The 11,655-nt window shown below is 53.6% G+C and overlaps 1 protein-coding gene across 18 annotated transcripts in view; it reads right to left on the bottom strand.

Moving 5' to 3' along the window:
- The window catches only part of MICAL3 (microtubule associated monooxygenase, calponin and LIM domain containing 3), a 233,279-nt gene that overhangs the window by 31,397 nt on the left and 190,227 nt on the right, over window positions 1–11,655 (bottom strand). For 10 of the 18 annotated variants that reach the window (XM_073007048.1, XM_073007053.1, XM_073007049.1 and 7 more), the window contains 5 exons: window positions 8,169–8,306; window positions 6,977–7,042; window positions 3,502–3,615; window positions 2,585–2,725; window positions 1,982–2,064 (listed from right to left, as the gene is read on the bottom strand). In XM_073007048.1, the coding sequence (XP_072863149.1) occupies window positions 1,982–2,064; window positions 2,585–2,725; window positions 3,502–3,615; window positions 6,977–7,042; window positions 8,169–8,306 (542 nt within the window). The remainder of the gene's footprint in view (window positions 1–1,981; window positions 2,065–2,584; window positions 2,726–3,501; window positions 3,616–6,976; window positions 7,043–8,168; window positions 8,307–11,655) is intronic. The other 8 variants (XM_073007064.1, XM_073007056.1, XM_073007061.1 and 5 more) reach the window with 5 other exon arrangements.

Genomic DNA, 11,655 nt, shown 5'->3' with positions numbered 1-11,655 from the left:
TAGTTTAGACAAACTGGGTTTTCAGGGTTTGGTTCATCTCAAATACATACATCCTATATTCTTTGTTCACTCATAGGAACACTGGCCAAAAGAACATGGATGAATGCAGTTCTCACCCTCCAGGAGGCCCCAGGGTGCCAAGATCCCTGACATACATACAGAGGGACCAGGACTGTAAGAAGACTTACAATAGCTACTTATCATGGTGCATTATGATCAAATTGTCCTCCCCAGGAGGCTCAAAGATGTGCAGAGATTCCTACACCAGTCCTTATATCACCCCATCCAAGAGTCTCAAACAAAGCCTCCCCATTTCACAGATGGCTGAGCGCGGTGGCTCACGCCTGTAATCCCAGCACTTTGGGAGGCGGAGGTGGGTGGATCACGAGGTCAGGAGATTGAGACCATCCTGGCCAACACGGTGAAACCCTGTCTCCACTAAAAACACAAAAAATTAGCTGGGTGTGGTGGCGGGCACTGTAGTCCCAGCTACTCGGGAGGCTGAGGCAGAAGAATGGCGTGAACCCGGGAGGCAGAGTTTGCAGTGAGCCGAGATCGCGCCACTGCACTCCAGCCTGGGCGACATAGCGAGATTCTATCTCCAAAAAAAAAAAAAAAATCAAATCAGTGAACAGGCTAGGCGCAGTGGCTCATGCCTGTAATCCCAGCACTTTGGGAGGCCGAGGCAGGAGTATTGCTTGAGTCCAGGAGTTGGAGGCTGCAGTGAGCCATGATCATGCCACTGCACTGTTGCCCATGCTAGCCTGGGCAAGAGTGAGATCCTGTCTCAAAAAAAAAAAAAAAAAAATCAATCAATCAATCAATCAATCAATCACCGAATAGTTCCATGCTTCCTAGAATCCCAAAGACTATTTCAAGCAGATGTAGGCTTTGTATTCCAGCTTTCTCCCTGATCTGGCCTGCAGACGGTATTTCTCAAACCATGTTCCACAGGACCTGCTGTCACAGTTGGCTTTGCAGCATTCTCCATGTGGTTCACACACCACAGGCTGTCTGCATGGATGTAGTTTTTATTTTTTTGAGATGGAGTCTCGCTCTGTCACCCAGGCTGGAGTGCAGTGGTGCGATCTCGGCTCACTGCAAGCTCCACCTCCCAGGTTCACATCATTCTCTGGTGTCAGCCTCCTGAGAAGCTGGGACTACAGGCGCCCGTCACCACGCCTGGCTAATATTTTGTATTTTTAGTAGAGACGGGGGTTTCACCATGTTAGCCAGGATGGGCTCGATCTCCTGACTTCGTGGTCCACCTGCTTTGGCCTCCCAGAGTGCTGGGATTACAGGCGTGAGCCACTGCGCCTGGCTGGATGTTGTAAATTTCAATGGTTATACATTTAACATAATGCTAAAAATGCATTTGTCATATCAAACCAATCATCCTATCAATATTATTGCTTTAATTTAAACATAAATTTATTTTTAATAAAGTATCAAATATTTTATTATACCATTTATCATAAACAATTATAATTATTAATTTTAATAAATTTATTATAAATTTATTAATTATAAAAATAAATTTGTTTTAATAAATTTATAACATTTAAACATAATTTTAATATATCTGTTTATTATACATTTGTTATGTATAATAAATTATTTATTTTTAATAAATTTATGTTTAAATTAAACATATGGTATGTGGTATGTGGATCTAACACAGTGACATGGGGTAGACGACTCAGGTTTGGGATCGGAGTGGGGCAGAGTTAGTAGGTGCCACCCAGACGGTCTCATCCCCAAGAGTACTGAGCTGGAACTCTAAGGCCACTCCTGTCATCAATAGCTCCACTTACTACAAGGAGGACGAGAGTTTTCAGTCTTCCCCAGAATGAGGAGGCCAGCAGGCTATGTTAGCCCCAGTTTGGTGGGACCCACACCATGGGTCCTGAAACAGAGGTTAATATGTGTCCTTGCGGTCCCATTAGTTCTCTGTACCCCACAGCGAGCCCGAAACCCTTACCTCTGTTGAGGGGCTGTGGACTGGAGTGAAGAGAAGAGCTGATTCCTGGGCAGACCGGATGGGGCTGGTGGCTTGGGAGGGACCTGAAAAGAATGAACACAGGGCCTTACGAGAGGAAGCCCCGCCATGTGCCAGGAGGGCACCCCTATCAGCCAGCCCCAGAGGGTGGAGAGGAGGGTAGAGGGCGAGTCGCTGAGTCTGCTCCCAGTTCTTCTGGAAAGCACAGGTTCTCTCAGAGGCCAGGGTCCTGGAAGCGTCTTCCCGGGGCTGCCCGGCACTTTCTGCAGGTGCTCCTGTCAACACCAGGTCAGAGTGTGGGCTTCCTCCACGTGCAGGCTCTGCACGCAGAGCTTCAGGACAAACCTTCTACCTTCTCCCAGACCCAAACTACACAAGGAAAGGACCATTGGCCAAAGCATCTGCAGCAGCCTGTGGCACAAGGAGGGCGGACAGAGGAGGAAAAGGCAAGGAGCTCCCTGCACCTCGGAGGCTGGCGTGCACCGTGGTTCTGCTCTGAAGCGCCTGGCCCCTGAGCCACTCTCGTGTGCACACGGCTCTTGCAAGAATTCTTGAAGTTGTCTCTCCCATCAATGACAGGCTCACCTCTCTCTTGGTGCTTCGGTGAGGCGGGCAGCTTCTCCTCATCTTCTGATACCCTCAGCTCCGGCTCTGCTGCCCCCTCAGCTGCGTGCCGCAAATGCAGCTCTCTGTCAGCATCCGACGGGCTGTCAGACCAGTGCTGATCTGGCAGAGGGAAGGGGCAGAAGCAGGTGCACACCCTAAGTGAGGCCGCCTCCTTTTCCGCCTGAGAGCAGCCCCGCCACTTGCTCATTTGCAACACAACTGCTCAGGTGCCGACCAGGAGGCCCTTCTTACGCAGGGACAGACCTGGCTACCAGACCACCCCAGCTCCTGAGGGGTCCGGCCAAGAGCACCCTCCTGCCTTGGCAAAGTGGGGCCGCATCAAAGCCTGTGGGGCTCTGTTTCTTTTTAAATACAGCAACAGTCACACATGATGGACTACGACACAGAAAGACAGGGTGTGCCTGTGGAGGGTAGGCCTGGCCTCACAGGCCCCCTTCTACGCACCTCCTCCTCTCAGCAGCCCTGACTGCCACACCAACTCCACAGCTGAGGCCTGTGCCCCCTCACAAGCTTGGGCTCTTCTCATTCCTCCCAGTCTCGCCCCTGACCCCGTCAGGCCCCCACAACTAGACTGCAATGCAGAACACACCTCCGGGTATCTAGCTTTGGGAGCCAGTCAGCTGGATTAAAGGCCTTGTGTAAAGCCGCAGGTTGGCTCAGGCACCCAGCCGCAGCTGGACGAGTGCAGGCCAAGTCGCCTGGGGCTCGTGGGTAGGTGGTGGTCGGGTGGAATGAGATGCATTCCAGTCATGGCGGAGCCAAGAAGGAACCAGGAGGCCCAATGGCGGCCTCACTGAGCTTGATTTTGCTAGAAAGCATATTGCCTTCATCTTCCCTGAGCTCCCACCACAGGGGCAGGGAGGGTGGACCCCTACCATCATCCAGCTCAGCACCAGTGTCCCCTGGGTCCCCATCCTCTGCTGCCTCCCCTTCTATCTCAGCTGGTTCCGAGTCCACATCTTCCTCTAGGTCATTCTCATCCAATGGAGCTGCAAAGCAGAAAGGTTCAAAGGAAGGAAGAAAAGGAGAACAGACAGGCTGCATCTTCATGGGGGTGAGAGGTACTGTCTTTCTCAGGGCAGTGCCATGCAGGCCCCAGAAGGGAGATGCTGCCAGGCCCAGGGGGCTCTCCACACGCAGCACGGGCGCTGGGGGGCCCAGGGCCCCCAAACACAGGAGGTTGGCATTTCTCAGTGCTAGGGGCCAAGTGGGAAGAGAAGAGCGGCTGAAGGTGGGGGCACTGTTCCTCCTTCCCCAAACGTTGCTGTAGGAACCTCAGTTGGAGGAGGGTGGAAGGGAAAACGCTGCTTCTCTGGGCCGAGGCCCAACAGCATCTACCAAAGCCTCGCCGTGTGCTGACCGCCTCACACACCAGGAGCCATTCAGCCCTCATAATGCAGGCTGAGCATCCCGAATCCGAAAATCCAAGACCCAAAATCCTCCAAAATCTGACATTTTCTGAGTGCTGACAAGAGGCCAAGTGGAAAATTCCACAGCAAACCTCACGCCGTGACACAGCCAAAACTTTGTTTCATGCACAAAATTATTAAAAATATTGTATAAAATTATCTGTAGGCTATGTGTACAAGGTCTATATGACACATAAATACATTTCGTGTTTACACTTGGGTGCCATCCCCAAGATCTCTCATGTATACGCAGAGATTCCCACATCCGAAAGAAATTCGAAATCCAAAACACTTCTGGTCTCAAACATTTTGGATAAGAAACACTCAGCCTGCAATAGAATTAGAGGGACTGTTTCTTCAGCGAGAAGGCTGAGGTCCAGTCGGCTGAGGGGATTGTCCATAGTGCCGCGTGCAGGGGCACCAGACGAGCTTCCCTTGCGATAATTTAGAGAAATACTAATACTTAGGGAGAGCACTGGGGGCTGAGGGTATGTAAAGTTCATCCTCTGGACTCCAAGTGGCCCTTCAGGGCTGCAAAATGAGGCAAAGCCCTCGACAATTTCCCCTCCCCAGGAGCCAGCCCCTAAGCACGCACACACCGTCCCCACCTCCCACACTCAGAACTTGCACCGGCAGGAAGAGGGCGGCACGCTATGCTCTGAGGACACTGAGACCCGCACCACCTGAGACCCACAGGACCACTGACCGGGGGGGGTCTGCAGGCTCTCCTAGGGTTCAAGCCCAGCCACTCCCAAATTACCCCTAAGGGTTTTAATTTCAGGAGAAAGGAGTTATGCTCTGATGTCCATACACAAGAGTCTGTACAGATCAAAGCCCCAGGCTGGGGAGCAGGGAACCGACGGCGCCTGGTTAGGTGGATTTCTTAAAAAACTGTGTGGAAATGGGAGGGCACAGCCTCGGAAGCAACGTCTTCTCTCCACAGGCCAGGCACTTAGAAGACGCTGGTAACGTTTTATTCCTTGACCAGGGTGGCAGTTATATGAGTTTTTGTTTCTTTAATAATTCCTTAAGCTTATGTTTATCTTTTATGCACAGTTTGTAAGAGGACGGTTCAAATCTAGCGTTTGAAGAACTGCATGAAACAGGTTTGGAAGGGAACAGACGGGCCACGTCACAGGGAGAGACGGGTGGGTTCCCAGACTAGCTGACAGTCAGGGCCACGTGCCTCCCTGAGATGCCAGAGCGGCCCACGGAGCTGGCCGTGCCAAATGCTATCCTATTGCAACGGCACCTGCTGGGAAGCAGGGGGAGACGCCTCAAGAATTTCTATGGGTTACAACCTCGGTGTGAGAACACTGCTTTCGGCCACTCAAGGAAGACAGTTCCTCAAATACCAGGGAGTAGGACTTCTGAGGCAAAGACAAAAGAATTCATGGCCGCACTACACCCATTCTGAAAAGGGGAACAAAAGCCCCGTTTAGAACAGAATCCGGCCCGTGCCATGGAGCGGGCCACTATGCCTGACCGATGTGTTGGGGTGAATCTAGGTGCCCAGGGATCCAGATGGCAACCCTACACTCTTGCTGGCGAGTGAACTGGAGGCCAGCACCCAGGAGACCCACAAAGGCCTCCCAGCCGGGCACAGCCCAGGGCACCCTGGGTTAGCCTGACCCGCCCCGGTGCCTTGGTCCTTCACGTGGCTCTCCTGTAGACCTTCTACTAAGAAATGCCTGTGGTGGAGTCAGGTGGGTGAGAGGTCTACACTCCTCGGCAGGACCTTGAAAGGAACAATCGTCACACAGACAAAAAAAAAACAGGTGAGAAATATCAACGCAGCAGCAGCGGTGTTGAAAGAGACACAGCTTGAGGGGTGGATCTGGGGGTGAAATTCAGGTTAAGACGGAGTGCAGGGTGCTAGAAGCTGCCACGCAGGTTGATGAGCCACGCGCTATGAAAGCCAGGAGCCACTGACCCGCTCAGCTCTTGGTTTCCCTCAGCCGCCAGCTGGGGGGGCTCTTGCCCCACTGCCCTAGGGACCCACACTGTCTAGAAGGGGAGCCGGCTGTCTCTGTACAAAGAGCAGTGGCCCTCCCCTGCGGCTGTGTGCCTGTTTCTCCCACTGCCGGGAGGACACAGGGACAGGCCGGTGAAGCCCCATGAGCTCCCATGTGTGCATCCCAGAAGTGACCGCTAGGACAGTGGTGCTGTTGGGGGCAACGCTGCCCTTCCTCCGGCAGTGTCTCACAACTCCTGGAGGGATTTTTGGTGTCTTCATGGGTGGTGAAGGCTGCACGGACATTGCAAGGGTGGAGGCCAGAATGTTAAACCTTCTGTGAGGGAAACAGCTGTCCTGCCCCAAATGCCGGTAGTCCCTCGGTGAGAAACACACAGTTCCAGAAACGTTTAGGAAGGACAACTCAGGCTGCTCAACGATCTCCTGCACTTGATGAGACACCTGCAGCTCAGGCTGGATTTGGCTGGTGTCACCCCTGGTCACACCCAGCCTGTCAGCTGAATAGCATCCACCCATCCTCTGCCCGTCCCTCTCCACCGTCATCCTCCCATAAACCCCTGGTTTTGACTGCCTCCTTCTCTGATACCTTCGTAGGCATGTGGAATATCTTCTGATTCCTCCCCTTTCACACTCAATTGGTACCCACCTCATTCTCAACACACTCTAAGCATCTCAGTGCCAAAAACGTTCCTTTGGCTCTGGCCTCTTTACCCGACTCTATCAATACAAACCTGCCTGTGTCTGTCCTGCCTGCCCTCCTGTTTCCCTCTGAGCTGCCCTGAAGGAGGGGGTGTGCGTCTGATCCATGCAAGGGCGGGCTGTCTGGCAAGACATGCAGGTGCCCCCACCCGCCTCCGCCGCCCTGGCATGCACTTGCAACAGGCCCAGGAGTCTAGTGTTAAGGTACCAGCAGAGCCGCCTAGAGAGAGGTTACGGTGAGTGGGGAGAGAGTGAACATCACCAGACTACCTCCGGAGACCGTCTCCAGCCAGGCCTGCACCGCCGCGCGGCGTATGGAGGGAAGGTCGGGCACTGAATTTAAAACAGACGATAAATACAAAGTTACACAGCAATATGCGTTCCCAACGAGGAGAGCCGAGGTCATCCTTCAAATCCCAAACCGAAGAGAAACTGAGACGGCGTTCAGGACAGAGGCCTGTCCGGCACCAACAAGGGGTGCGAGCCCTGTTGTTAGCCTGTGTGATGGAGAATCGGGATGCGAAGAGAAGAGGGAAAACCCAAGGGAGGGCCGCCACTGGCCCAGGGCTGCAGAGCGCTCCCGAGCTCACAGGCCAGCCCAGCGCCATCACAAGCCGGAAATGGAGGCTGGTCTTGCCTATAGGTGAAGATTTGGGGCCAGGGAGGAACAAACGTCTTATTAAATGCTGTTTCATGATGGCAGGAAACGCCCCTTTTGTATGCTCAGAGCCTGGCGGGTGTGTGGCCCGTGACCGGTGCTGAATGAAAATGTGAACACACAGGAGTGATAGCGGAGGTGACACCGAGGGTGGGTATTTGGAAGACGGCACGCTGGGGAGGATGGCACAGCGGCCACCACGTCCCTCAACAGTCTCCAAGGTTCTTCTTATTGCTATTTCTTTATTAAAAGAAACCAGAATAAGGTGCATCTTCATCCTACTGTGTGACACAGATCGTCCCACCTAAAGCCTGGGGCTGGAGAGGATGCTACTCTAGAGGCCTCCTGGATAGACATCTCTTCCCAAGACTTCATTTCACTTCCAAACACGCCCCTCCCGCCCCCTTCCTGCCAACACACATTCACGTCCAGACACTCTGTGAGGGAAGGACCAGAACGTTTTACAGACACTCTGTGAGGGAAGGACCAGAACATTTTACAAAGTGAGGAAAGAGCAGCCGCGGCCAGAAACATGAGAGAAAGACAGGAAATTCTTGGTTTACCCAAGATCATGTTCATTTTACCACTTCGCATCAACGGAGAAAGAGTCCACAACCTCTTAACCCACAGAGAACTTTACATATCCTCAGATGAGAAGTGCAGGCGTCACAACTGACAGCAGCAAAGCGGGATGCGCCCGGCTCCCGTGTGTGACCTCACACGAGGCTCTGTCCTGACAGAAAGGCCCCCTGTGGCGACAGAGGCAGCAGGCGAGCGGTGCTGCGGGCTGGGAGCGTTTACCTCTGGAAGCAGAGGACTCAGAGGCCGGCGCCATCCTCTCTTCCTCCTCTCTCTCACGGATATGAGTCCAGTGCACGTCAGCCTGGATCTCCAGAGGATCCGCCGCCTGCATGACCTGCTGGAGCCTCTGGTTCCCGGCTAGTGTTCCAGGGTCAAGGGGTGGAGAAATGAGGTGGGGAAGGAGGCGATGAGATAGTACGGGAAAGGAAACAGAAAGAGAAGTTACAGCGTTGGCCAGGATCAGTATGAATCCGAAAGAAGTAAAAATTAAGAACATGTATGCACAAGTATACACACACAGACAGACACACGGACACACAGACACACACGCACAGTCCTGCTGCTCATTCAGTGTGACCCGGTCATTTCCAGCCATATGTGTACCATTAAATTCAGTGAAGAGAATCACACGTTCCTTTCTGAGACTCCTTTCATCCTAAGTGCCATTCAGGCGACCCATGTGCCAAGATGGAAACAGAGCAGATTCCAGCCTGCTTCCGCAGGCCCAGCCCCCAGGGGCCACAGGGACCTGCTTTGTGCCTAGCACAGTGTGAGACCTCAGGAATGCACTACCCTGCCCCTCTGGTGGTCACACAGCAAGGTGCCCAGCACCACTCGCCCAGCTGATGGCCAGGTGACGAGAGAGGTGGGAAGAGATTGTGTCATTTTGCCACCAGCTGGCCAGCTCACACAGGACAGAGATATAGACTTTGCGGGCACTTTGGTTGGCATCTTCTGCAGCTGGAGTTGCTGCTGGAGAGAAACAGTCCCCCTCCCTTAGCGGGCCTCATGCTGCATGCTGGGTCTGAGGCAAGGACATGGATCCCAGCGGAGGGTAGAGTCAGGGGAGGCGATGGCTGGGAGGGAAGCAGAGCTCGTTCATGTCCATTTCCAAACCTTTGGAAGTTCACAGGCGAGAATGAGACCAACACCTCTCTGAGGTCAAAGCCCTTCCCTGAAAACTCCATGTGGTGCCCTGCTTATCACCTCTGGAAACAAGGCCTGGTTTCTCAGCTATATGGAAACTCACCAGTGGCCCCTCCGGATCCCTGCCCTGTGGGATCCCTGTACTTAGTGTCGGACCGTGCCACACAGTTAGGTTAAGATAAAGGGACAGCCAGCAACTGGGAAGGGAAGGTGGCTGTTCAGGCAGCAAGAGCAGGTGCCACCTGATCTGACGGATTTGTGTTCCTGCCAGGAGCCAGCTTCCATCTGGGAACGGGTGACATGCCTCCTCTGAGTCTAACCAGACAATCTGGCCTTGGCTTCAATCACTACGACAGTCTCTTCAAGCAACAGGGAATGTGAAATGAGCAGAAAGGACTAGCAAGACCGCCCAGTGTTATGAGCTCTGCCGTACGTGGGGTATCAGCCCGTTGCTGGAGTTGCTGGTCTCTATAGATTTGTGGACTTTTTCTAAGGTCAATTTGCCTTTCTTTATGGTGCTGAGTGGGACTGAGTCACAGCAGAGTCACCTAACAGCCTGGATGTCACAGGACTCTACCTCCTCAGCAACAAAGAGAAGCATTCTTCTCTCAGAGTCCTGCTGTGCTTCCTGCTAATACATGCCGCCCTGGCTGGGGACGTATCGACAGCACAAGCCAACATTTCTTCCTTTCTTAGAGAGACATTAAAGTCACCAGTGCTGGTGACAGGAGGTTTCCTGCATCAGAGAAGCAGCCAAGTCTTGGCTGGAGATGAGGAGCTTGCAGCAAAACATATGGGGCATAGGTGGGGCCGCATTCCATGAGGCCACTTCTGGAGCCTTCTCCAACTTCCGCCAGAACCTCTTCTGACTCACATGCTACTTTGCACCTGGCTGTCTGGGCAGGCTGGGACCAGGGAGAGGAGCCCAGCGAGGTGTGTGCAGAGCTCAGTTCCATAAAACACAGGCCTTTGTCTGTGAGATATGCTCTTGGAGGCACATTTTGGATGGCTGCCAGGGAGCTGTGGTAGAATGTGGGCACGGGGCAAAGGGGGTACCTTTCAATGCCCTCAAATCTTCCTGTGGGAGGTACCTGGCATGGCTGCCGGCCTTGCAGGAGTGGTGTGTCCCGGGGCAGTACTCCCCTTCTACAGCAGGGGGAGCCAGAAACCCACAGAGCATCCGGAATCCCACAGTGGGATAAGTGGAGGGAAGAGAAGGGAGCAGTGGTGTCCAGCCACTGCCTGCACAGGCACTGAGGTCGGCTGTCTAACAGACTCGCACCTGGGCTAGGGACACAGACTCCTGTCTAGGACTTTCGGAGTTTAGCTGAATTTGTCAGTATGTGTTTGTGCAGTTAAAGCTCATTTCCTACAGGAAATGAAAAGGGAACACGCTCCGACCCTAAGCTGTGCCGGGGCTCAGAGCTGCCAAGTGATCATCATCACATGGAGATGACGATGTCTGGAACAGTGCAAACAAAACACCATGCCCTGGACCGGCTGTGCGTGCCCACTCCGCTGGCTAGCAGAGGCCACGCCGGCACCTGGCTCTGCAGACACGGCGGCATGGAGGGAGAGCCCAGGTTCACAGACCCCATTTCTACAGCAGACTGGGTGTGGAGTGCGGGCCACTAAGGGCTGCCTGTGGGTCCTGCCCAGCCTCTGCCTCTGGAGGGAAGAGTAGAGAACTGGAAAAGCAGCTCCTTAGGGAGCCCGAGGAAGTCCCTGACCCCGACCGCTCAGGCGGACGCCCAAGGGTGCAGTTCCTTCTGGCCCAACCCACCTCACTGGGGCCAGCATCCCGGAGCTGCACAGCTCCCGGGGGACTGGATCAGGAACATGCGCCCTGTCAGGGAAGGGCTTAGGTCTGTGTGCCAGAGAAAACAGATCCCCAGATGAGACTGGGCAGCAAGCACACAGGACCCGGGAGAAGCAGAGACGAGTTCAGTGCCAGCTCTGTGGGGCCTGGGGCCACTGAGAACGCAACCGCTCCTCTGACCACTGCAGGGAGTCACTGGTGCTCAGAAGTTAAAGGTCATGTCCTTCCTGATCATTCCACAGCTATCTTTTGGGGACTCAGATCTCCACTGCCCTAGCTCCGTCTTCACCATCCCCCAGGCTTCTGTGCTGCCAGAGCAGAGAAAGAATGGCCTTTTCTCCTGCACAGGCCCAGCACGTCCCTCCTCATCACTTGAGGCCACACACAGCCAGAGACGGGGCAGAATAGAAAAATCTCAGAGCAGCTGGCCCCTGAGCCTGAGTCTCCCTTCAGGACACTGTCCCCCAAACGCCGCCCTAGATGCCATCAACTGAGGCACTAAGCTCATAGCCACCTCCGAAACCCTAGACTAGGATCAAAGAATCCTCTAGAAAGCTAAATTCCCTTTCTTTATTAAAATAATTTTTTCAACTGAAACTAAAGGGCAAAAAGAGAAAACGAGGAGGAGACAAGAATGAGTGGCCTAACTTGGATGAGTCCTTGGACTGGCTCTCTGCCTTCCACTTCCAATTTCTAAACCAACGTGCACAAGAGACATTATTTCCACTGCCAACCGTCTGC

This window comes from Chlorocebus sabaeus, chromosome 19 (assembly GCF_047675955.1).
Source record: "Chlorocebus sabaeus isolate Y175 chromosome 19, mChlSab1.0.hap1, whole genome shotgun sequence".
NCBI classification, from domain to species: Eukaryota; Metazoa; Chordata; class Mammalia; order Primates; family Cercopithecidae; genus Chlorocebus; species Chlorocebus sabaeus.
Note: the sequence above shows the minus strand (reverse complement) of the source record. Positions and strands in the feature narration are given on the sequence as shown.